The sequence below is a fragment of the Pristiophorus japonicus genome, chromosome 20 (assembly GCF_044704955.1).
Source record: "Pristiophorus japonicus isolate sPriJap1 chromosome 20, sPriJap1.hap1, whole genome shotgun sequence".
Taxonomy (NCBI): Eukaryota; Metazoa; Chordata; class Chondrichthyes; family Pristiophoridae; genus Pristiophorus; species Pristiophorus japonicus.
The window spans coordinates 43,402,137-43,428,214 of NC_091996.1; the positions used below are offsets into that span (position 1 = coordinate 43,402,137).

Sequence of the window (26,078 nt, forward strand, 5' to 3'; positions counted from 1 at the left end):
TTCACCTTGGGGGAATCAAAGAGAGGGAAAGAAAATAAAAATGTTAAGTTCAGGAAATGGAAAGGGCTGGGGCGGGGGTGGGAGAGTATTTTTAACAAAAACAGAATTGTGGAATTAGAAACCAATAGCAATAAACATTTCTAAAGTTAATTCAAATGAATTAGACTTCAGGGAAAGTACAGAAATTTTAAACCTTGCATCAGCAAGAACTTTTTCCAGCAATGTAGCATTTCTGAGATGTTTGTTTGCCACTTCAATGAATTTGATCCAAAAACCAGGTTCTTGTACCAACTTTGAGTGTTTTCCCATAAATATTAGAAAGGTTGCTTTCAGTGTATCGGCCTCTTTTTTTTGTATGAAAGGTAGTAACTGTGAAACAAACCCCTTTCCAAAACAATCAGCATTTCCTAAGAAAATCAGTACTGGAAGAGCCACAGTTGCAGGTGGAAGATTTCAGTGATCAGGTAATGAATTGTGTAGTAGGCTGGCCTAGCCAGGTTTCTTCTAGCATTATGGTAAAGAAGAGTGTTTTCCCATTGGTTATCAGCCATTAATAACTGATGCTTAGGGAAACCTGTATTTAATAGAAGTTTTGGGGAGGTTTAACATAGACTACTCATATATTCCAGAAATATTTGTATTCTTCACATTCACAGGTCCAATCTAACAGCCCTCTATCTATTGTATCTTGCATATGTTGGTTACATTATAGGAGCTGTTACTTGGAAGCCATTGTCTCATTTTGGTTAAACAAATAAAAAGCTGGAATATTCCATATTACCTGGGATATCCCTTGTCCATACTGTCCATCGCTCGTAAATGGCGAGTGCTTCTGGTGATGACACTCCTTCCTGTGGGCAAGCCCTTGGCTTCCATTTGGCAACATAGAGAGCAAGAACCCTTGGCCCTTTTACTGGAGCCAGTGGAGGTACAGGGTACATTCTCATGCATGCCATGATGTGTTGGCGCCCCGGACAGCAAGCACTATTTTACTTTCATAGAATCATACAGCGCAGAAGGAGGCCATTTGGTCCATCATGCCTGTGCTGCTCTTTGAAAAAGCTATCCAGTTAGTCGCACTCCCCTGCTCTTTCCCCATAACTCTGCAACTTTTTCCTTTTTAAGTATATATCTAATTCCCATTTGAAAGTTTCTATGAATCTGCCTCCACCACCTTTTCAGGCAGTGCCTTTCAGATCATAACATTTAGTTGCGTAAAAACAAAAAAGTCTCCTTATTTACCCCTTGTTTTATTTTGCCAAATATCTGAAATCTGTGTCCCCTGGTTACTGACCCTCCTGCCAGAGAAAACAGTTTCTCCCGATCTACTCTATCAAAACCTCTCATAGTTAGCTTAGTACATTTTTCTAATGCAGTAACATTTAGCTATCGAAATGTTAAGGGGAAAAGAAACATTTCAATGTTTATGTTTGAAAGCTTGGCATATATTTCATTCTTGAAAGGATTTCAGCAATGTCAGTCAAAATAAAATGTGCAGGCATTGAGTGGAACAATATGTATCTCAGAACCATCTTCTACCATTTCCCTCTTCAGGACGAAGAAGAAATGGAAGAAGCTAACATCCAAAAAAATACCATCCAAAAGGCAATGGAGGTTGCAGATGTCAGCCCAATATCTGCAACGACTCTGTCCATAACAGCGTAAGTTCAGGGTTCATGCAACAATATTGTGCGTGCAAAATTATTTCTGTATATCATTGAACTTCACATGCGCTTTGCATGACATCAAAGCTGTTGGTATTTCAGTCTATCTTGTTTTATGAATGTTCTTTTATTTGTCGTTATTTAAGTTCAGATATTTTAATTTTGTCGTTGACATCCAAGACTGTTGGGCCATGGAATCTGCATCTAACATGTATTGCCAGTGAGTTATCTATAACGTCCACAGGACTGGTCTCAGCACATGACAGTGGGGTCTCAGCATGTGACAGTCCCTGGGCTAAAAAAAAATATAGACAGCCACCTTATCACTATCTAATAGTCCCTGCTGGAAGAGTGTACATTGGGTGAAGGCAGGATCATGCTGTAAAATATTGTCTTCCCATGGTTCATTAGCCTCCCTACTCTTACTCTCCATGCTCATGCCTGAAGATTGTTCACTTGGGAGAGCTACCAGAAGGCGGTTGCTGACTGTGGGACCATATTGGGGTGAGTACCACTTTCCCGTAGTCCTCCAAAAGGTTTCAAAGGGAGTTCCTAAACTAGAAGCACATTTCAAGTCATAGAGGGCAGATTCTGGGTTGGATTGACGAGAGCGATTCATAAGTAGCTGCTGTCTCCTGGAACTTGTTGGGTTGCCTTAAGGGGTTAGAGAGGACATTTCAGAGCTTTTCCAAATTGGCCTCATGTTTTGTTTTAACCCTCCCAGGAGACAGTGTGACTAGGAGGAAGGCGGGCTGATGGTGTGCGTGGTTACACCATGTCTGGATGGATCAGATATGATGGACCAAATGGTCTTTTCTCATTCTAGTCATATGCTTGTCTGTACTCCAGCGAAGTCACTACCTTTGGGTGAAGAGAAACTAGGGGTGGTGGAGGTGGGGGGCTGAAGGTAGGGATCAAAGAAAAAGTCATATTCCATCGCTTAATGTCTGATTTTTCTATTTATTCATGTATTTTTAATTTGCAATAATATTAAAAAAACAATACCTTGGTTACTGACAGAGACAGTGCTATTCAGTCCATTGTGCCTACAATGCAGTTGGAACTAAAGGTATTGATTAATGCTTCACATATATTGGATTCATTTACATGGATTAAAACATATTTTCTGTTTGTTTATATGCATTAATTTGAATGGAGAACCGTTTCATTTTGGTTGTGTTTTCTTTCTGTTCAGCTTTTCGTTGCTTTAATTTGAGTTGTACGGAGGTGAGTTGATAAAATCAGCCCCAGAACCCATCCCCGCTCTTTCCTCAAACAACCAGTATTGCTCCAGTACTCTGTGTTCCTGAGTTGGTTTATTATGATCGCAGCAGTGAAAGCATGAAGTGGAGATAAATTGTACAATTTGCAGGGCAGAGAAGCCACTGTTAGCAAATGATGCAACCCAAAAATGGCTGTGAATGTTTAACTGCTTTCTGATGAGGGCAGGAGAGCAAAATATGATGTAACATTGAGCTGGTCTATATGGTTTTTTTATCCAGTTCACGGTTTTGAGGAATAATGGCCTCATTATTCCCTGCAGAGCACTGGTTCGCATTAGAAACATAGAAACATAGAAAATAGGTGCAGGAGCAGGCCATTCAGCCCTTCTAGCCTGCACCGCCATTCAATGAGTTCATGGCTGAACATGAAACTTCAGTACCCCATTCCTGCTTTCTCGCCATACCCCTTGATCCCCCGAGTAGTAAGGACTTCATCTAACTCCCTTTTGAATATATTTAGTGAATTGGCCTCAACAACTTTCTGTGGTAGAGAATTCCACAGGTTCACCACTCTCTGGGTGAAGAAGTTTCTCCTCATCTCGGTCCTAAATGGCTTACCCCTTATCCTTAGACTGTGACCCCTGGTTCTGGACTTCCCCAACATTGGGAACTTCACTTCTGCTAGTGCCGAGACATCTGCTCCACTATGACAAGCACATTGGACAGAATTAGGAGCAATCGGCGTGCAACCCTGCCTTATGTCATCTATGGGCCCGAATTTGATGAAGGCCTCCACCTGCCCAAGTGCCACCCAAAGGACCGCTGATGGCTGCCGAGGTACCTAACGGTACTTTAGGCGGGGTTTTCATCAACAAGGTCCCTCGAAGGTCGGCGAGTGGCAAATGAGGGACTTACGCCGCCAACCTGGGCGGCAGCCAGCGGGGGCTCCCAATCTCGGCGGCAAAGGTGCTTGCCGCCCAAGTGCCGCCGAGGATGGAATCGGGCTCAGGGAGGGTCGAAGACCTGCCAAGCAAAATCATCAGAAAAAAAACCCATCGGAACACCTTCAGGGGATCCCAATCAGGTAAGTCGCTGTGAAAAAAATATTTAAAATATGTTTACTAACCTTTTTTTAAGATCTTCATACTCACCGTCGGGGACAGACCAGCCTCCAGCCAACGGTCCACCCCTGTTCTGGCGCCGACTCCCGCCCGCTTGAATATGGCATCTCGGTGGGCAGGAGTCAACTTATGCCACTCAGCCGTCTGCTGACATCGGCAGGCGGTTCCCGCCTGCTCCAGCCCAAATCGAAAGTGGCACTGGGCAGAACCCAAAGAGGAATGTCGGCGACAGTGAGTCCATCAATTTCTGGCCCTATATTTCTATTCAATCACTGCAGATTATTAAAAAATGGTTAATGTATTTCTGGAAAAACATTTACTAATGCCAATTTAATTGGGAAACAAGGAAAGACCGGGGCCTTCGGACATTCAGTGCCAGATCAGTTAACGACCTGTTGCTCATAGCAATTCAGGTTATTTGCTCAGTAAAACGGCAGAATTTAGATAATAAATGTTAAGGAGCCTCCTAAATTTATGTGGACTAAAAATATCCGAATATCGAGCTTTGCCGACTTCTTCACCAACGGGGACTTTTGAAATGTCAATCTTGACCCCCTAAAAAGTACAATTCTGTCGTTCTCGAAAAGCTTTCTTTTGGTGAGTATTTCCACTTTTTGCCTTTGCTGTGTCTCTAATCATAAAGCAGCTTGATTCAGCACCTTTCTTTTCTTCTGTCCCATGTCTCAAGTGTGGTAAGTAGCTGTCGTGCAAATAAGTGGACGCACTCTCTCTCTTCCTTCTGATTGTGTGATATCGCCTCACCCCGCCAAGCCTTGCTGCAATATTTTTGATTTGATTTGTCATTAATCTATTTACTCTATTTCAGACTGTGATTTCAGGAATGATTTTTACAGAAGTGACACTTGCTCAATTTATTTCCTTATTGAAGGCCCTATATTGTAGTGCTGCAGTAGTACTTTAAATGGAAAGCAGGATGGAGTCCGAAGTTTGAAACATTGAGACGGATTGTTGTTTCGTTGCATTGATTGTGATTTGGTAGCAGTTTTCACCAGAACAACTGCTCTGATCAAGTCTGTGGAGGTGGAGGCACAGACAAATGCAACTTGCCTGTGAATATGATGGAGCCTGTTGATCTTTTCCCAATGTATTTTTTTGTCTCATCTTTTTTGCATGTGCAGTTTTGTAAAGCAAAATCGAGGTGCTCTATCTCGCAGCTCTTCAGTCTCCAGCGTAAATTCACCGTGAGTTGCTCTCTGTTACAATATTATCCAGTAATCCCTTCAGAAAGTGTCATTCACCATCGTAACACCAAGTGTGAAGAGCGGATGTTGTAAACATGCAGTGGCTGTGCTCTTCCTACTGTTCAGACAACTCTTTTTGTCTCCTACGTTAACTGTTGTTGGTGGCTTCTGTGCATTTCAATTTGTTGGCACTTTATTATGTTCCTTTGACCTTTCGACAGTGTAACATATCGACTTGAAAAAGAAAGTCTAAATTTCATGTCATCTAAACTTAGGTAATAACAATCCTTATTCCATCAAATTATCTAATTAAGTTCACAGTAAAATTACATGTAAACAAATAAAACAGCTGTCTGTCAAAATCAATGAGATATTTCTGGCCCTGACTTCTTTCATTCAAAATTAAGTTGTTAATGATACCATAAATATTCTTATTTTCTAATTCATCTGTCTGCTTGCCTTTAAAAATCTTCATGATTTATAAACTTTGAGCTAAGTTTAAAATACTACAGAATTGTATTATTCCTATTTTAGCCGATGATGTAGGGTCCATCAAATGATGCCCCTTTACAACTGGCAGTTGAAAGCTTCATTTTAGTCACCATTGTCTAATGTGTTTGACGACAGCATAGGTTTTTATTTTATAGTTCTGTAAAACTATGATTGTGACATTTATACAATTTCAGCAATAAGTAGCCGAATATTATTTAGCCCCTTTAATCAGCTGCAATTCTTTTTTTAACATTGTTAAATTGAAAGATATTTTATGATGGGGATATTCAGTTCTCCAGCGTACCTGTAAAACACACGGATTGGAAGAAGTGAGTCACATAAAACAAATGAATCTTACAATAATTCCTTGCACTGTTTTGGACCTTCATCCATATTTAAGTTTATGACTGCCAGTTTTTGCTGTTCAGTAGGAAAATAGGAGCCTGGAGTTGATATTATGCGATGTTGCTGTTCGAATATTTGGCGGGCTTGTTCATTTTAAATGGGTTAATGGCTCCATTAATATAGTGGACAAAAGAATTCAAAATAAATGCTGTAAGCATACATATAATAGTACAAGGCATGCTTTCAAAGCCCCAATGTTTTATTAGTACCAATTCCCAATATTTCATTTAATTTTATCGTGAATCAGTGACACATTGGTGATCAGAATCTTGCAGGCGAAAAGTGTAGCATGCGACAGCTCACCAGTTGAATTTTTTGTAATAAAACAAGGGCTGGATATTCACTGGGCTTGAGCCTCTATTGATGCCCCGAAGGGGCGGTAATCGGTATGCAAATCATTTCCAGCCGGGTTTCCAGCATCCCGCCAGGAAATTTGTTGTCGGTTTTGCGGGGGCGCTGAGCAGTACTGCCCATGAGCGTCGAGCAACACTCTCGATTGCGATAGCACAGTGAAATTTGTTTCGTGCGTGACCCATAGCGCGCCATAGTGGGACCGCTTGGGAAAACTAGCTGTTCTGGCAGCGGTGAGGGAAGGAATGACTACAGGAGGTAAGTGGGATTGTTTTTTATTTTTTTATTTTTGCGATTTATCTTTATGTGGGATGAGCAAGGTATTGGGAAAGATTTTTGGCGATTTCTTTTTTCCAGGAAAGCCTCTCTGAGGGCACTCTCAGGCCGGCTCTTTAGCTCGGGATTTTCAGTTGCTCAGCCAGCCTAGTGCCCTAAGAGAGATGTGGAATGCCCCCTTTAGTGGCCACTCCACACTCGGGGCCCAGCTGCTGAATTTTGTGGCTGCAGATGCAAACCATTTCCCGGCGCAAACTTTACCGCCGCGCTGCCATTATCACCCGGTAAAGCCTCCAACCAAAAATCCAGCCCAAGACTTTTTGCAATTCTAGCAGTGCAATGGATTAAAAAAAATATTGTGCTGCATTTTAATAATTTAGAAATTATAATTACTTTAGAAAACAGATTGCAGGAGGTAAAATATAGGCACTGAAGTCTTGATTTAAATAGCAGTCAGTTGTGACAAAACTGAACAGGAAATGCATTTTCTATTTGTACAGAGCAGTTTTACTAAAAAAATCTAGGTTCTGCTATGATCATTTCAATGATAATTACGTTACTGCAAAGGACAGTAAAATGTTGCAAAATAATGCATAAAATAAGCATAAATCAAAGATTTTACTCCTTTTTTAATAATAGTACCAAATTATTGGTTCAATTGTTCACTTGATTTGAGTAATAAAATGGTAGGCAATCATGACCATTATGTTTCAGGTGGTGAAAGTTACTTTTCATCTGAAACTATCTGTGTGCATTGTACAGTGGAGTGGTTATGTCCCAGAGGTCATTTCACTGTCTCATTTGAATGCTCCTATCCAGCTTTTTTTTACAATGTGCTTCTTTGTACCATTTGGAGTATTTTTTGTGTGCGCGTATGTTTCCGTTCACTGTTTGTCGCAAGTGTGATTCTGTGCTTCTGACATTCAATAGTGGGATTTAAAACTGCTAATCTTAGTGACAAGCCTGACTGCTACTGCACAACAACTCACCTTGCTTTTTGGTTTACATGAGAAATGTTTGTATTCTTTTACTTCACCATTGCCGTTCTCGGTTATTTTCTTATTTTGAAATTTTCGTTCTTTGTCGCGTTCAAAAAGAAAGTTCTCCTTTATTGCAAGCACAGAATCAGAACTTGCCTTCACATGTTCACATTTACTAAGGAGCTGTGCTGCTGCTTGATGATAGCACCCAACAAATGATATGTTGTTACATCTGAAAATGGATGGCATTTGCTTGTGGTGCTGATCTTTATATTTGGCAAGGATGATTGCAGTAGGATTATGGAGAGTGCATGCTTCAACGCAACAACAACATCTAGGTGACTTTTACCTAGTCTCAGTTTAAAAGGGTAGATTTTCCATTCGATCTGAGAAATACTTTTGACTAAAATGACATTTGCTGTTTTCACCTGTTGTTTAATTACTGTGTATGGTTAAATTTTCAAGTCGGTGGAGATTTAAGGTGAATAACATTTCTATATGAATTTCCTGAAAAATACAGCTTTATTTTGCTTTTTTTGTTACTTGTTTATAGCAAAGATCAACAGAAGTCATTCAAGTCAATGTCCATTTGGGAACAAAGGACTTCTCAGCTAAGGCGACAGCACCTACTAACTAGTCAAGAGGCCCTGTTTAATGAACTCGATGATGAGCAGCGTAGAATGTATGTCTCATCCCATCAGATCCGGCCAGATATGAAAACCCACTTGGATCGACCTTTGGTAGTGGAACCTAGGAATGACATAAGGAACAGCATTGATAAAATCCGTTCAAATGACTGTCAAGATAGCGAACATGAAAGGCTGGTCCAGCCCGAGAGCTGTGACGTCCCAAAACGGCACCATCGACATCGAGACAAATTGAGCGAGCACGAGAAGGGAGATGGCACAATTGACAATGGAGAGTCTGGGGCTAACAGCAAGGATGAACAACGGTGCTCCCACAGGAGCAGGAGCAAAGAAATTGAGCGAGACCAGGAAGAAAGAGGCAAGGAGGGAAAGGGCGAGCGAAGCCGAAGCAGAGAAGGAGGGAAGAGGCATCACCACCACCCGCAGAGCTCTGTTGACGAGGCGACTGACAAAGAGTACAGGCGCCACCGGTCTCACCGGCATGTGACCGACCAGCAATCCAAGGAAGGAAATGGCACAGTCAACGGCACAAAGAGTGAAAGGCGTACACGTGCCAAAGAAGGGTCACGGTCCGGAACTCGAGAGGGAGACGTATCAAGTAGAAGTCAAAATGCAGAGGGAACAGAAAAACGACGCAGACATAGACAGAAGGCACTCTCAACCTACGAGTCAGAGGAGAAGAGGGAGAATGGTGAAAAGGAGGGCGAGACTGTTCTACGAGAACGACGGAACCATAAAGTAAAGTAAGTTTCCTTGAAGTTATTTACTAAAGCACTTATTTAGGTGTAGTCAGAGTTCTGGATTTAGTAACATACGGTATACACCATGTAAAAACAAGCACTGGTATGCGTCATTTGCACATACATCACAAAGGAGTTGTATGCTACCCACGAGGGAAAGTTTCACCTTTTCTATATGTAAACTGTACAGAATTAATGTAGCTGTTGAACCTGTCTTAGCTGGACAAATGTTGCTTATTCACCTGCTCAATTCTCAATTCCTGCTACGGCGGATGTCCAATATGTACAATTTATAGTACACGTAGGTAAGAGTTAGCACAGAGACATTCGTGAGCTGTACTGTTCTAAATAGGAACAGGAACAGGTGTAGGCCATTGCGCACTCGCATGTTCCGCCATTCAGTGAGATCATGGCTGATTTGCGACCTATATAGACTTTTGGCCCATATCCCTTAATACCTTTGATTAACAAAAACCTAGCAATCCCAGATTTATAATTAACCATTGATCTAGCATCAATTGCTGTTTGCAGAAGAGAGTTTCAAACTTCTACTACCCTTTGTGGGTAGAAGCGTTTCCTAATTTCACCCCTGAAAGGTATGGCTCTAATTTGTAGACTATGCTTCCTAGTCCCAGAATCCTCAACCAGCGGAAATAGTTTCTCTCTATCTACCTTATCTGTTTCAATTAATATCTTAAAAACTTTGATCAGATCACCTTTTAATCTTCTAAACTCTAGGGAATACAACACTAATTTGTGTAATCTCTCTTCATAACTTAACCTTTGCAGTCCGGGTATCATTCTGGAAAACCTACGTGCACTCCCTCCAAGGCCAATATATCCTTCATGTAATGTATGTGAACTGTCAACTTTTAATAAGTGTGTGCTGTAACTGGAACATAACGGCCATAGTGTTGACTAGAATGATCCAGTCACTAGCCTGTGAATGTTTTTCCAAATACAATCAATTCCATTTTATACCCATATGCACATTTGCTCCTGTGAAAAGTGACCTTCTGAAGTGTCATAGAATGACAGCTGATTGCACACGACCATCAATTTTTAAGAATTTAAGAATATAACAGCAGTGTAGAAAAATTGATTCAAGTTAATTGATTCTGGCACATTGAAATCCCTTAAAATAACTTGTTGCACAAAGGTTTCTTAAATTATCCTTTAACCTCCGGTCCCTAGGCTTGCATCCAGCCCATCTAATGGGATGAGTCCCTTCATTTTTCTGGCAGCAATGAGGCCTATGTTTAAAGAGTTTGGTCAATTTGCAAAGCTGTCTTTAATTCAGTCCAGTTCCCAGTGGGTGAAGAACAAATGTATCCTTAATTCAGCACCAATGTAATTCACAGAGGTCATAAAGAATGGCTTGAAGGGATTTGGACAAAGAACACACTGATGTGGTAAGGCCATCAGGGTATGGTTAAGGTTCATGGTTGGGGCAGAATGGAGGGAGCAACTGACTACATCTAGCTGACTTGAGAGTGCCTGATGCTGACAGTGACTGTCTAAAAGAAGATGGTTGTTCCATTTCCCAGCATCTCTTGCCTCAACGAGAACCAAAAACTCTTATTTCCCCAAATCTGCGGATTGAATTTAAGCCCGAAGAAGTGAATTGTAAAAAGCAGTAATCATCATCATCATCATAGGCAGTCCCTCAGAATCGAGGAAGACTTGCTTCCACTCTTAGCATGAGTTCTTCGGCGGCTGTACAGTCCAATATGAGAACCACAGTCTCTGTCACAGGTGGGACAGATAGTCGTTGAGGGAAAGAGTGGGCAGGGAGCCTGGTTTGCCGCACGCTCCTTCCGCTGCCTGCGCTTGATTTCTGCATGCAAGCACTAATATATGCTCTTGGTATAGACAAGGAGCTAGCTGGAGGGAAAGGGAGGAGAGAGTGTGAAGGGCAGGGTAGATCTAATCTTTTTAAATGATCATTTCCAGTATAAATTGGAGGAAAGAATAAGGAAGCATTGAATGGAATGTTACTTAGTGAATGGAATGTTTTAGGCTGCACTAAGTGTAAAGCACAATTTTTTTTAACAATGTCGCTCAGAAAGGTCTATGGGCCCAAATTTCCCCATAAGTTGCACCGTTTTTTTTTGGTGTAACTTGATTTTTCTGGTGTATCTTTTAAGTTGCAAATATGGCCATTTAATTTGCGCCAGTGCAAGTGAGTTAGTTAGGTTTTTTGTTAGGTCAGTTTTTTTTCAAAAGGGGGCGTTCCCAGCCACTTGCACCATTTATGCCAATTTGACCAGAAAAAAGTTGTATTAAACTAACCTAGGACAGCGTATGTGTCCACTTTTGTCCGCACAGAAAGACCTTACTTACAGTTAAGGAATCGGTGCAATTAACTACATTAAAGCACCACCAAGCACCAAACAAAGCACAAAAAGTAATAAGCAATTAATTAACAAATAAAATAGAAGCAACCCTGCCCCTAAAGCACCAAGATCAAAGTAATAAGCAATCAATAAATAACAAATAAAAAAATAGAAGGAACCCTGCACCTAAACAGCATTTCAAGCACCACCAAGCACCAAACAAAGCACAAGCAGTAATAACCATTCAATAAAACTAAAGAACTAAAGTAAATAATTAACAAAATTAACAAATAAAGAGCTGAAGTAAATCCAACCTTCGGCCTGGGATAGGGGAGGGAAAACGTGGCTACCACCCCACTAACCTTCAACCCTTCTCGGGCGGGAATTTTTTCCCTTTTTGCCCATTTTCCCTTTTTCCCTTTTTGCCCACTGACATCTTCAAAGAGCTTCACATATAAATTATTTGTAATACAACCTAACTGCATGTTGCTGGTTATTTATTGATACACAGGATGTAGGTTAAGCACATAGCTGTCACTGTATATGTGCTTCTTTAACATGACAAGACCACCACCCAACCAAACGAACGCAAAGCCAGCCCAGCATGGCAAGCGACGTCGCTACACGACAAGCTATCCTCAGTCCAAACCACTAGACTGCAGCCAAAGACGACCAACCTCTCCCCCCCCCCCCCCCCCACCCGCCTCTCCCGCCCTGATCAAAACTCAGTTGCACCAACCTGTTTCTTGCAGCCCTCAGCGGCTGGCCTGTGCGACAGGCCATTCGGCCTGGGATAGGGGCTGCACACGTTCTGCAGGCATCATCATCACAATCATGGGACGGAGCTACTGCGCATGCGCGACCGCATGTGCGCAGCTGCCGGTTCTATTTTCAATGCAGGGCTGTAGCTCCGCCCCCCATTCCACGAGAAGCGCTGTGCCAGGACCCGGGACACACAGTAGAGCGGCCAGAATCGTGAATAAGTTTTTCGGTACCGTTTCCAGTGCACAAAGTCGGCGCATCTCGGGAGAGTGCGCTGAAAAAAGGGGCTGGGAAAATTTGGGCCCTATGAGTGGTTGGTGTGGGAAAAGGAAAATGTTGTATTGGTGCAGTGGAAGATGGGACTGGGACACATTACTGGGGCAGAATGGAGGGAGTGTTACCCTTCATCTCGCTGTGCTATACCCGACCCAAGCATGCTTGATGTGGTCTCTAGGTTCCTGAGCTATAAAGTGTTAAGCTGAAGGATATTGTACAATGGGCACTTTATGCATCAGTTTAGTGGTCAATTCCCCTCACTTGTATATTCCCACGTATTATCCTTTTGCTCCATTAAGTCCCAATCACCTTCAACTTTTCCAAACATTGTGAGCATCTCTGAGTGGAAACTGCTCTCCTCCATTAGCCAACAATAGATGGGTTTACTCTCACCCCTGATGTGAGACTCTGCCTTCGTCGAATAGCCCATATGTTAGTCTGGATACAAAACTAACCAGATTCATGTTCTGCAGCTGATGGATCAGAATGTCAGTCGAACAGAGAATGTCTGGGCCTGATATCAATCGCAGGGGTCTGAACTTTTGGTCATTAAAGGCTAATGGAAATTAAACACAACATATAAATGGGTAATTGTTTAAATATAGCAGATCAAATAGTCTGGGATCGGAAAGAGAATTCTCCAAAAGAATAGTATTAGAATTGATTGGTCATTAAAATCCATTACAACTGAAGGATTTATTTTCTAATGGCATTACAAAGCATTTGACGCCACAATCATTGAGATCATTGTTGATTATTATTTCATTATTACTTAACATTTACCCACAAATATTCTGGCCAAAGAAAGCCAATGAGCGGATTGATTTTTTTTCTTTCCTCTTCAGGCCAGGGGCGTCAAGGCCAAGTGTAGACCCTCGATTACTACTGTGTTTGGACCAGGGATCAAACCTGAGGCCCAGCTAGCAATTGGATAAACTCACTCAGACATTAGTTGAGCCAGAGGGTTATTCTTCCTACTGATAATAAAGAAGTCGTCACACATAGGAATTAAAGAAATTGAATAACACTACAAAGAGGATTGTTTTTTAAAATTGCATTGAATGTGCAATGGGCTAATTATACGGTGAAATCCATTCATTATCATTTTGAAAAAAAGGTCCCAGGTAAATTTTGGAGTCTTGCCTGTTAAGCAGATGGCTGTCCCTGACCAAAACCCTCCCTGGTGGCCCAGTGTTTGCCACTAAAGTGGCTGCAAAGTTCGCAGCGACCCTCCCCTTTAACTGAAGGGGAAGAACGTTGTGACACGTCAGCGCGACTTGGCACGTCCGCGTTGCGCTGACATCATCAGTAATGCACTGATGACTCGGAGCGACGGCCGTTCTGACCCGCCCACACTTCTGCTCGGCTGATGACACCACTTCTGCCCTGCTGCAAGAAAATCCAAAGAGCTGAATTTCCCCAGACTGTCTGCCCCAGGCATTGGGGTTGATGGAACCCTTTAAAAATTGGTAGGTGTGCCCCATTTCAGGCGGAAGGCAGTTTCGGCCCCAAAGTCTTTACTTTTATAAATATGATCAAATTTTCACAGGGAAATCCAGACGCCTGTGGACACCGCCATATTGGGCACCACATCACTGCCACCTCTTGGTGGTTTGAAGCACGTGCCCCAGCAACCAGAGGATGCCGACAACCAGAAGAATATTAAGCTTGTGGCGCTACCTACAAGAGATATAGAGCACTCTATCACCGTCAACATCCCGGTCACCATCACTGCTCCTCCTGGAGAGACCACATTACTCCCGAGTGAGTGACACGATAAATTACATAGCAGAGGGGGGAAAAAGGCCCATTGTTTCTTTCTTTAGGATCTTGAATTGGTTGATGGTATTCCCACATACTGCAACAAGATCTGTGTGGCACATAGGGGTAATAGGGAGAAGTTCACTTCAGAATGATGGCTCACTGCTGCAATTTTAGCGCAGAAATTCAATTCTACTGCATGTGCCTGGCAACAGTGATCACTAGACCTGAAATCATCTGATTAGATCCCTCGAAGAACCAGGAATGGACCAGTATGGGCTGGTTGAAAGGTTGACCATATTGTCCTTTCTGATGAAAATTTGAACCAGGAATGTTTAATAACTTGCACACAACTTTAGGAGGCCAGGTCAGAGACGCAGTCGGCATGTGCGCTGTCAGAACTGAATGGCGCTAGCAAGCAGTCTCCCTCCAATTTTTCCTATTGGTGGCAAGCCAGAGCTAATTGCAAGCTAATGTTGTTTATCTCAATGTTACAGCCTTAATATTCTCACCTTAAAGCGAGGGCTGCCACTCGAATCACTGGTTTGCTCATGGAGCTTCCTTTAACTGCACCCTAGGCCCACTGCCTGCCAAACATGGTCCCTGTGCAAGTACATGCTGGTTCCTCCTCCGAGATGTGCAGATTTTCCTTTTCACCACCATCTGATCTACCACTAAGTGACCTCCGATCAAGAGACCCAGCAATAAACGAAGGGGCTCTCAACTGGGAAACTCACCAGCCAGCCTCCAGATTCCTTGAGGCTGATGTCTTTGCACAGCCATGGAAAGAAAGGCACCCTTGACCCTCCAGCCAGTGCAGGCAGGTGCAGCTGCCCAGTACCAAGTCTTGCAAACCTGATTTTAGTCAGGTTTACAGAATTCATTAAAAAGTTAATCAACACCTTCCCTCATCAACCAGGAGTTTGAAGTGTAAGCTGGGTGGGGTGGATATACCTGAGGCAATCGCATGATGGGTCTGCAAATCCACATTGGGTGTTGTACATTTGGATTTTCAGAAGGCGTCTGATAAGGTATCACATATGAGACTTGTTGCAAGAATGAAGGCACCTGATATTAATGGAAGTACAGCCACATGGATGGAGATATGGCTCAGGAAGAGAAAGTAAAGAATAGGGATGTTTTCAAATTGGTTGGGTGTGTGGTGGGTCCTTTTTTGTATTCCAATTATAAAACATGTTTTCAACATAAATTGTACAAAGAATGATATTGATGATTGCTGTTGTACTTGTTCAAGACCTTGGTTAGGCTGCAGTTGGAGCATTATGTAAAGTTCTGGACATCTAGTAATAGGGAGGAACAGGTACAATGAAGATTCACCAGAGTAATGCCAGGATGACGAGATTATAATAATAACTTTTATTTATATAGCGCCTTTCATGTAGTAAAACATCCCAAGGTGCTTCACAACAATTATAGCAAGGTTTGGAAATTTAGGGCTTTTTCACTGGCACAGATAAGGTTAAGGGGGAACTAATAGAGGTTTTCAAATTCATGGAAGGTTCCGGAGGGCAAACAGTGAATGATCATTCCCACTAATTGGTGAACAAAGGAGGGAATGATGAGGATTAATACCAGAAAGACGATGTAAAAGATCTTTTTTCACAAGGAGGGTTACCAGAACATGGACTGCTTTAACACAAGTGGCTATTAATGCAGAAAATAACACAATTCAAAAGAGAATTGGGGAAGTATTTGGAAAGGAAAAATATAAGGGAGGGAAATGGGATTGGAGTAATTACCTCCACTTGAACTTGAATCACGCAAATCCAATCCTGTGCTGTAATTCTATCAAGGTAGATCTCAGATTGATGTGGTTGCGCGCTACAAATTACCATGGAGGGTCCCATTAATTTGGTGCTCAGGCATTCATTCTGAGGTAACCTAGCTTACTGACCTTTATTCACTGGACCTTTATTCACTGGAGTTTAGAAGGATGAGAGGGGATCTCATGGAAACGTATAAGATTCTGACGGGACTGGACAGGTTAGACGCGGGAAGAATGTTCCCGATGTTGGGGAAGTCCAGAACCAGGGGACATAGTCTTAGGATAAGGGGTAGGCCATTTAGGACTGAGATGAGGAGAAACTTCTTGACTCAGAGAGTTGTTAACCTGTGGAATTCCCTGCCGCAGAGAGTTGTTGATGCCAGTTCATTGGATATATTCAAGAGGGAGTTAGATATGGCCCTTACGGCTAAGGGGATCAAGGGGTATGGAGAGAAAGCAGGAAAGGGGTACTGAGGGAATGATCAGCCATATTCAATGGCGGTGCGGTTCGAAGGGCCGAATGGCCTACTCCTACATCTATTTTCTATGTTTCTATGTTTCTGACACCCAAATGTACTTTGTATTGGGATCTTTTATGTTTCTATACAAATCTAGAGTAAAATGTTCATACTTTTTCAGGTGTCTGTTACGGAATACATACGGAATCAATTTTCGAATACATGGTACTTAAAAATGCATACATTGGGGACCTGCCACAGTTATACAATTCTGAACATGTATGTCGAGTTACTCACTAATAGAACCTTTGTCAAGAGGTTTGGGAAATGCTCAGAATGGCAAGCGGGATCTCTTGGCACTGGGTTTGAGGCAACGTGGTCTTTGAAGTTGTTGGGCACTAATTTGGTGGGCACTGTCCATTCAGCAGTTAACACAGTGATGCCTTTAGCTATGGAGGTGAATTCTGGTGACTGGTGGGCTTAAAGAAGGCCCCATACCTCCTGGTGCTTTACTAGCTTGTTCTGGTTGGCAAATTCCCACATGCTTTATCCACGTATTTGTTGTGAGCCATGTTCAGAATGGTTAAAAATACATGATCTGGAAAGGGCTTCAAAATATATTTAAGAATATAATTCTTTATTTCATTTTAATATCTATGCAATTTAATGTTTCAATAGCAATTATTGGACAACAATGTTTCTGTTTAATTGACATAGCTATACCTCATGGAACATACATGTAAACCTTTATATATGTTTACAAGTTGAATTTTTCAGAAAAGTGTCCCTTTGGGGTTATAATGGTTCTCATCCTTTTTATTGTATTTTTCAGTCAATAGTTTAGGTGTAGATCTGGAAAGTGTGTCAAAAATGGTGGAAAAGAAGGACATGGACGCTGATGATTTGATCAAAAATGGGCCGAGACAGATACCGCCGTACAGCTCCATGTTCATTTTCAGCCCGACCAACCCGTAAGTACCATTGCTGTAACTCCAGCCAATGGCCAGGCTATTAGACAGGTATTAGCACCTCAACACATCAACATCGGTCTTCTAAACTGCTTCTTTGGCCCACATTTTGTGGTCGGAGGCTTCCTGCGGGCGGATGTCTCCGACCTGCAAAAAAATCTATGAACTGACCCACTGGTCCGGGTGGTTCAGCAAATTGTAGTCCTGGTTCTCTACACATAGGCCTGCGTAGAAATCCATGTATTGCAATAGCGTAGGCGCTTCGCAAGCGCCCCTGGGATCATGTGGGCCGGCACAACCAATGAAAGTAAAGGGATCCCATCCATACTTATTGTGAGATCCGTTTCTACGGAGCTGCCATAACTATGAATGGGAATAACCCCAAAAACACACAAACACATGAAGTACATTTTTTTAAAGCACATTACATATTTAAAATTAATTAAAATGCAATTGAATTAAATATTTTATATAAAAATGTATTTGATGAATTTTTCTTAATATGTTTTAACAGGGCTAAAAATAAACTTAGCTTAATGGACAAGGTTTTTAATATATAAATGAGTGATAACATTTTATTTTTCTATTTTTTAAAACTCTTACACTGGTAAAAGCAGGCCTTACACTTACTTTTACCAATGCAAGAATTTCAAGGGCATTCTTTGGGCAGAGATTGGGCAAATAGCGCAACTCTCCGCCCACAGAGGCCCTTTTCCGAGAGATCCGTACGATCTGTCAAGAGGATTCTTGCACACCTCGTACGGATCCGTAGGAGCCGCAAATTCAGCCTCACGATGCTTCTTTTTTCTCTGAACACTTAATTTCCTAACCGTCTTGAAGAATATAAACGTGTTTTATGTTACCCCAAGCCTGCAGGAATAATTTGCTGGGAGATAATGGCCCCAAGTTTCCACATGATTTGCTCCTGATTTTTAGGAGCAACTGGTGTAGAACGGAGTATCTTAGAAATCGGAATTCTCGACATTTAGTTTGCTCCAGTTCTAGTCAGTTAGAACAGTTTCACTTTGGAACGGAATTTTTTTTTCAAAAGGGGGCGTGTCCGGCCACTTACGCCTGATTTCAAAGTTTCGTGAGTGAAAACTTACTCCAAACTAACTTAGAATGGAGTAAGTGAAGATTTTTGTATGCTCGAAAAAACCTTGTCTACACTTTAGAAAATCAGGCGTAGGTTACAAATCAGGCATAGGGAATTGTGGGGGGGGAGGGGGGGGAAGGGAAGTCATTAAATTCTACAATCAATCCTTAGTTATACTTATACAAATATTATACAAATAAATCCAACCTGAATAAAAATTTATAAGCAAAGAAAAGATTAAATAAACCATGTTCCTACCTGTGTGAAAGTGCTTCAGGCAGGCCTTTCATGTTGGAGACAGGCAGCGGTGTGGCGTCAGTGTCTCGACGGCAGCGGCAGCAAGCTTCGAGCTGAGCTGCAGTGCTTGAGGCAGGCCTTCATTCTCTTCGTGGCTGGCCGCGAAGAAGCAGCATCGGACGGACCCGAGGCCATTCGACCATGAGATAGCAGTGGCGTCAGTGGCTGGCCGGCAGCCGAAGAATCAACGCAGGACACACGCAGCTCATTAAGGTTCTTGAGGCCATTCGGCCACGCTTTAGGGGCGGCGTCAGTATCTGGCCGGCAGCCAAAGAATCAGCAGCGGACGGACATGAGGCCATTCGGCCATAGGATATCAGCGGCGTCAGTGGCTGGCCGGCAGCCGAAGATACAGCAGCAGCCTTCGAGCTGTGAGGGGGACTGAGGCCATTTGGACAGGGAGAGGCAGCCACATCGACAGTTTTATATTTAAATTTGCAGAATGGGTGCTGCATTGTCAACACCACGTATTATTGCAAAGTTGAATTGGCACTCTTATTTCTCCAAACACACAGTCCTTAATTTGCATGCACCAATGCAGCACCGGTTCTGCAAGTTTAGCAGTGAAAAGCTAAACTCACTGATTTCAGCAGGTGATTTATTCAGCAGTGCTGCTAAAAGCACTCCCTCACACACAGAAATATCAAAAAAAATTAAATTACAAGCCTTTGCAGGGGTCCAAGAAACAAATCTTCACTTTTTCTGAAGTATTTTAAAAAATGGCCGAGTGCCAATGTTTGTGTGAGACTGCGCGTGTGCGCACGCTTCAACGCGCACGCGCAGTCTCACACAAACCGGTTGCCGGCATCACGAAGGCTAATTTAAATTGTACACGCCCCCTGCTACTTAGAAAATCGGCGCGAGTGTTAGGCTCCGCCCCCTGCTGCGAAGAGCGCGCCGCGCCAAGCAGACATCGAGCTCCAAGGAGCTCGAGAATATCGGACTTTTTTTTAGGCGCAGTTTTCGGCGCGTAAAACAGGCGCCCAGCTCGGAGCTGCGCCATTTTCGCCGCGGGATGAAACTTGGGGCCAATGTGCTGAATTTTAGTTAGTATACATCGATAATAAAGAGATGTTTCCCTGAATGGCACTTTGAGACAATATAACAAAGCACCTGTTGAGTCTTTTGTTTGGCTAATGTTTCCCTCATGCCCCCATGGCCAATATAACCAGTATGCATTGCCATGCCAACAGGCATATTGTATCAATCGCTGCTTCTGCAAATATAGTGTAAACAAATTACATATCAGCAATAACTCATGTGAAAATGCATTGATTGTATCCAGGATACAATTCGTTTCTGCTGATAAATGGGAGCGACTATCTTGAGGTTGAAACTTGCTATTCATTGATTGATTGATACCAATTCAGTGATCATCTGTTAGCAAGAGCCCACTCTATGGGCCCAAGTTTTCACAAGAAAAAAAACGGGTGCCCCTCCGAGCTGGGCGCCCGTTTTTCGCGCCTAAAACGGCGCCTAAAAAAATCCTCGGTATTCTCCACCGACTTACAGGTCCTGTGGCCCTCGGCGCAGCCAGCACGAGCTGTGGGGGGGGCGGAGCCAGGTCCCTGCGCTGAAAACAGTGCCGGGACCTCTGCACATGCGCGCTACAGTCGGCACGCAAGTGCAGTAGCTCCAGGCGCCGAACTGTGTGGGAGGGGCCCGAAGCACGCAGCCCCTAGCCCTGGCCCAATGGCCTCACTGGGGCTGCGTAAATGAGGCTCCTCCCACGGCCAGCTCCTGCTCCCCGCCCGACCAGACCCGACACTCGCTCCCCCGCCCCCCCCCCCACCGACCAGACCCGACCCGAGACCCGCTCCCCCCCCACCCCCCCACCCCGCCCCGACAACCGAGACCCGACACCCGCTCCCCCCCCGCCCCGACCCGACACTCGCTCCCCCACCCCTACCCCCGCCGACCAGACCCGACCCGACACCCGCTACCGCCCCCCCCAGCCCCGACCGAGACCCGCTCCCCCCCCCCGCCCCGACCCGACAACCGCTCTCCGCCCCCACCGCCCCGACCGAGACCCGAGACCTGCTCCTCCCCCCCCCCCCGCCACCCCGACCCGAGACCCGCTCCCCGCCCCGACCCGAGGCCCGCTCCTCCCCCCCCCCCCCCCCCGCCACCCCGACCCGAGACCCGCTCCCCGCCCCGACCCGAGGCCCGCTCCCCGCCCCGACCCGAGGCCCGCTCTCCCCCCCCCCCACCCCAACCCGACTCGCGAGACCCGCTCCCCGCCCCGACCCGAGGCCCGCTCCCCGCCCCGACCCGAGGCCCGCTCTCCCCCCCCCCCACCCCAACCCGACTCGCGAGACCCGCTCCCCGCCCCGACCCGAGGCCCGCTCCTCCCCCCCCGCCCCGACCCGACACCCGAGACCCGCTCCCCCCGCCCCGACCGAGACCCGAGACCCGCTCCCCCCCCCCCGGCCCGACCCAAGACCCGCTCCCCGCCCCGACCCGAGGCCCGCTCCCCCCCCCACCCCGACCCGCTCCCCGCCCCGACCCGAGGCCCGCTCTCCCCCCACCGACCCGACACCCGCTCCCCCCCCACCGACCCGACACCCGCTCCCCCCCCCACCGACCCGACACCCGCTCCCCCCCCACCGACCCGACACCCGCCCCCCTCCCTCCCGACACCCGCTCCCCCCGCCCTCCCGACACCCGCTCCCCCCCCACCGACCCGACACCCGCCCCCCTCCCTCCCGACACCCGCTCCCCCCGCCCTCCCGACACCCGCTCCCCCCCCACCACCGACACGACACCCGCTCCCCCCCCTTCCCTCCCCTCCCCTCCCCCTCTCCCACTCTCCCTCCCTCCCTCACCCCCCTCTCCCTCCCCCCTCTCCCCCTCTCTCCCCTCTCCTCCCCCCTCCCTCTCCTCCCTCCCCTCCCCCTCCCCTCCCCTCCCTCTCCCTCCCCTCCCTCTCCCTTCCCTCCCTCTCCCTTCCCCTCCCCTCCCCTCCCTCTCCCTTCCCCTCCCCTCCCCTCCTCCCCTTCCCCTCCCCTCCCTCTCCCTTCCCCTCCCCTCCCTCTCCCTTCCCCTCCCCTCCCCTCCCTCTCCCTTCCCCTCCCCTCCCCTCCCTCTCCCTTCCCCTCCCCTCCCCTCCCTCTCCCTTCCCCTCCCCTCCCCTCCCTCTCCCTTCCCCTCCCCTCCCTCTCCCTTCCCCTCCCTCTCCCTTCCCCCTCCCTCTTCCCTTCCTCTCCCTCTCCCCTCCCCTCCCCTCCCTCTCCCCTCCCCTCCCTCTCCTCTCCCTCCCCTCCCTCTCCCCTCCCCTCCCCACCCCTCCCTCTCCCTTCCCGTCCCCTCCCTCTCCCTTCCCCTCCCCTCCCCTCCCTCTCCCTTCCCCTCCCTTCCCTCTCCCTCTCCCTCCCTCCCCCTCTCCCTTCCCCTCCCCTTCCCCTGCCCCTCCTTCCCCTACCTCGCCCTTCCCCTCCCCTCTCCCTTCCCCTCCCCTCCCCTCCCTCTCCCTTCCCCTCACTTCCCCTCCCTCTCCCTTCCCCTCCCTCTCCCTTCCCCTCCCCTCCCTCTCCCTTCCCCTCGCTCTCCCTTCCCCTCCCCTCACTCACCCTCCCCCTCCCCTCCCTTTCCCTTCCCCTCCCCTCTCCTTCCCCTCCCTCTCCTTCCCCTCCCTCTCCCTCTCCCCTCCCCTCCCTCTCCCCTCCCCTCCCCTCCCTCTCCCCTCCCTCTCCCCTCCCCTCCCCTCCCCTCCCTCTGCCTTCCCCTCCCCTCCCTCTCCCTTCCCCTCCCCTCCCTCCCTCTCCCTTCCCCTCCCCCTCCCCTCCCTCTCCCCTCCCTCTCCCTCTCCCTCTCCCTTCCCCTCCACTTCCCTCCCCCTCCCTTCCCCTCCCTCTTCCTTCCCCTCCCTCTTCCTTCCCCTCCCTCTCCCTTCCCCTCCCTCTCCCTTCCCCTCCCTCTACCTCTCCCTCTACCCTCCCCTCCCTCTCCCCTCCCCCTCTCCTCGCTCTCCCCTCTCTCTCCCTCTCCTCTCCCCTCCCCTCCCTCTCCCCTCTCCCCTCCCTCTCGCCTCCCCCTCCCCTCCCTCTCCCTCTCCCTCTCCCCTCCACTCCCTCTCCCCTCCTCTCTCTCTCCCCCTCCCCTCCCTCTCCCCTCCCCTCACTCTACCCCTCCCCTCCCTCTCCCTCTCCCTCTCCCTCCCTCTCCCTTTCCCCTCCCTCTCCCCTCCCCTCCCCCTCGCCTCCCTCCCCCTCCCAACCCCTCCCTCTCCCCTCCCCTCCCTCTCCCCTTCCTCTCCCTCTCCCCCTCCCTCTCCCCTCCCCTCCCTCTCCCCTCCCCTCCCTCTCCCCCTCCCTTTCCCCTCCCTCCCTCTCCCCTCCCCTCCTCTCCCCCCTCCCTCTCCCCTCTCCTCCCTCTCCCCTCCCTCTCCCCTCCCCTCCCTCCCTCTCCCTCTCCCCTCCCCTCCCTCCCCCTCCCTCTCCCCTCCCCCTCCCTCTCCCCTCCCTCTCCCTCTCCCTCTCCCCCTCCCTCTCCCCTCCCTCTCCCTCTCCCCCTCCCTCTCCACTCCCCTCCCTCTCCCCCTCCCTCTCCCCTCCCCTCCCTCTCCCCTCCCTCCCCTCCCTCTCCTTCCCTCCCTTTCCCTTCCCCTCCCTCTCCCTCTCCCTCTCCCCCTCCCCTCCCTCTCCCCCTCCCTCTCCCCTCCCCTCCCCTCCCTCTCCCCCTCCCTCTCCCTCTCCAATCCCCTCCCTCTCCCTCCCCTGCCTCTCCCTCTCCCCTCCCTCTCGCCTCTCCCTCTCCCTCTCCCCTCCCTCTCCCTCTCCCTTCCCCATCCACTTCCCCTCCCCCTCCCTTCCCTCCCTCTTCCTTCCCCTCCCCTCTTCCTTCCCCTCCCTCTCCCCTCCCCTCCCCCTCGCCTCCCCTCCCCCTCCCAACCCCTCCCTCTCCCCCCTCCCCTCCCTCTCCCTTCCTCTCCCTCTCCCCTCCCCTCCCTCTCCCCTCCCCTCCCTCTCCCCCTCCCTTTCCCCTCCCTCTCCCCTCCCCTCCCTCTCCCCCTCCCTCTCCCCTCTCCTCCCTCTCCCCTCCCTCTCCCCTCCCCTCCCCTCCCTCTCCCTCTCCCCTCCCCTCCCTCCCCTCCCTCTCCCCTCCCCTCCCCTCTCCCTCCCTCTCCCTCTCCCTCTCCCCCTCCCTCTCCCCTCCCTCTCCCTCTCCCCCTCCCTCTCCACTCCCATCCCTCTCCCCCTCCCTCTCCCCTCCCCTCCCTCTCCCCTCCCCTCCCCTCCCTCTCCCTTCCCCTCCCTTTCCCTTCCCTCCCTCTCCCTCTCCCTCTCCCCTCCCCTCCCTCTCCCCCTCCCTCTCCCCTCCCCCTCCCCTCCCTCTCCCCTCCCTCTCCCTCTCCAATCCCCTCCCTCTCCCCTCCCCTGCCTCTCCCTCTCCCCTCCCTCTCCCTCGCCTCCCCCTCCCTCTCCCTCTCCCCTCCCTCTCCCTCTCCCTTCCCCTCCCACTTCCCCTCCCCCTCCCTTCCCCTCCCTCTTCCTTCCCTCCCTCTTCCTTCCCCTCCCTCTCCCTTCCCCTCCCTCTCCCTTCCCCTCCCTCTCCCTCTCCCTCTCCCCTCCCTCCCCCTCCCTCTCCCCTCCCCTCCCTCCCCCTCCCTCTACCTCTCCCCTCTCCCCTCCCCTCCCCTCCCTCTCCCCCTCCCTCTCCCCTCCCTCTCCCCTCCCCTCCCTCTCCCCTCCCCCTCCCCTCCCTCTCCCCTCCCTCTCCCTCTCCACTCCCCTCCCTCTCCCCTCCCCTGCCTCTCCCTCTCCCCTCCCCTCCGCCTCCCCCTCCCTCTCCCTCTCCCTCTCCCCTCCACTCCCTCTCCCCTCCTCTCCCTCTCCCCTCCTCTCTCTCTCCCCTCTCCTCCCTCTCCCCTCCCCTCCCTCTACCCCTCCCCTCCCCTCCCTCTCCCCTCCCCTCCCTCTCCCTCCACTCCCTCTCTCCCTCCTCTCCCCTCCCCTCCCTCTCCCTCCTCTCCCCTCCCCTCCCTCTCCTCTCCCCTCCCTCTCCCTCCCTCTCCCCTCCCTCTCCCTCTCCCCTCCTCTCCCTCTCCCTCTCCCCTCCCCTCCCTCTCCTCCTCCTCCCCTCCCTCTCCCCTCCCCTCCCCTACCCTCCCCCTCCCCACCCCTCCCCCTCACCCCTCCCTCTCCCCCTCCCCCTCCCCCTACCTCTCCCCTCCCCTCCCTCTCCCCTCCCCTCCCTCTCCCCTCCCTCTCCCCTCCCTCTCCCCTCCCTCTCCCCTCCCCTCCCTCTCCCCTCCCTCTCCCCTCCCCTCCCCTCCCTCTCCCTCCCTTCCCCTCCCTCTCCCTCCCCCTCCCCTTCCTCTCCCCTCCTCTCCCTCTCCCCTCCCCTCCCTCTTCCCTCCCTCTCCCCTCCCCTCCCTCCTCCCTCCCCTCCCTCCTCCCCTCCCTCTCCCTCTCCCTCCCTCTCCCCTCCCTCTCCCTCTCCCCCTCCCTCTCCCCTCCCCTCCCCTCCCTCTCCACTCCCTCCCTCTCCACTCCCTCCCCTACCCCTCCCTCCCTCTCCTTCGCCTCCCTCTCCCTTACCCTCCATCACCCTTCCCCTCTCCCTCTCCCTCTCCCCCTCCCTCTCCCGCCCCTCCCTCTCCCCCTCCCTCTCCCTCTCCCCTCCCCTCCATCTCCCCTCCCCTCCCTCTCCCTCTGCCCTCCCTTCCGCTCCCCCTCCCCCTTCCCCTCCCTCTCCCTTCCCCTCCCCTTCCCCTCCCTCTCCCTTCCCCTCCCTTCCCCTCCCTTCCCTCCCTCTCCCTTACCCTCCATCACCTTCCCCTCTCCCCTCCCCTCCCCTTCCCCTCCCCTCCCCCTCCCTTCCCCTCCCCTCCCTTCCCCTCCCCTCCCCTCCCCTCCCTTCCCCTCCCTCCCCTCCCTTCCCCTCCCCTCCCCTCCCTTCCCCTCCCCTCCCTCTCCCTTCCCCTCCCTCTCCCTCCCCTTCCCCTTCCTCTCCCCTCCCTCTCCCTTCCCCTCCCCTCCCTCCCCCCTCCCTCTCCCTCCCCCTCCCCTTCCTCTCCCCTCCCATCCCTCTCCCTCTCCCCTCCCTTCCCCTCCCTCTCCCTCCCCTTCCCCTTCCCCTCCCTCTCCTCTCCCCCTCCCTCCCCTCCCCTTCCTTCCCCTCCCCTCCCCTCCCTTCCCCTCCCCTCCCTTCCCCTCCCCTCCCTCTCCCTCCCTCCCTCCCCTCCTCCTCTCTCCCCTCCCCTCCCCTCCCTCTCCTCTCCCCTTCCTCTCCTCTC

The 26,078-nt window shown here is 49.3% G+C and overlaps 1 protein-coding gene across 1 annotated transcript in view; it reads left to right on the top strand.

Annotated features, from left to right (window-relative positions):
• The window catches only part of LOC139232507 (probable voltage-dependent N-type calcium channel subunit alpha-1B), a 958,198-nt gene that overhangs the window by 745,898 nt on the left and 186,222 nt on the right, over positions 1 to 26,078 (top strand). Inside the window, exons 20-24 of the mRNA XM_070862825.1 lie at positions 1,555 to 1,661; positions 5,148 to 5,210; positions 8,268 to 9,104; positions 14,025 to 14,239; positions 17,313 to 17,451. Coding sequence (XP_070718926.1) covers positions 1,555 to 1,661; positions 5,148 to 5,210; positions 8,268 to 9,104; positions 14,025 to 14,239; positions 17,313 to 17,451 — 1,361 coding nt within the window. The remainder of the gene's footprint in view (positions 1 to 1,554; positions 1,662 to 5,147; positions 5,211 to 8,267; positions 9,105 to 14,024; positions 14,240 to 17,312; positions 17,452 to 26,078) is intronic.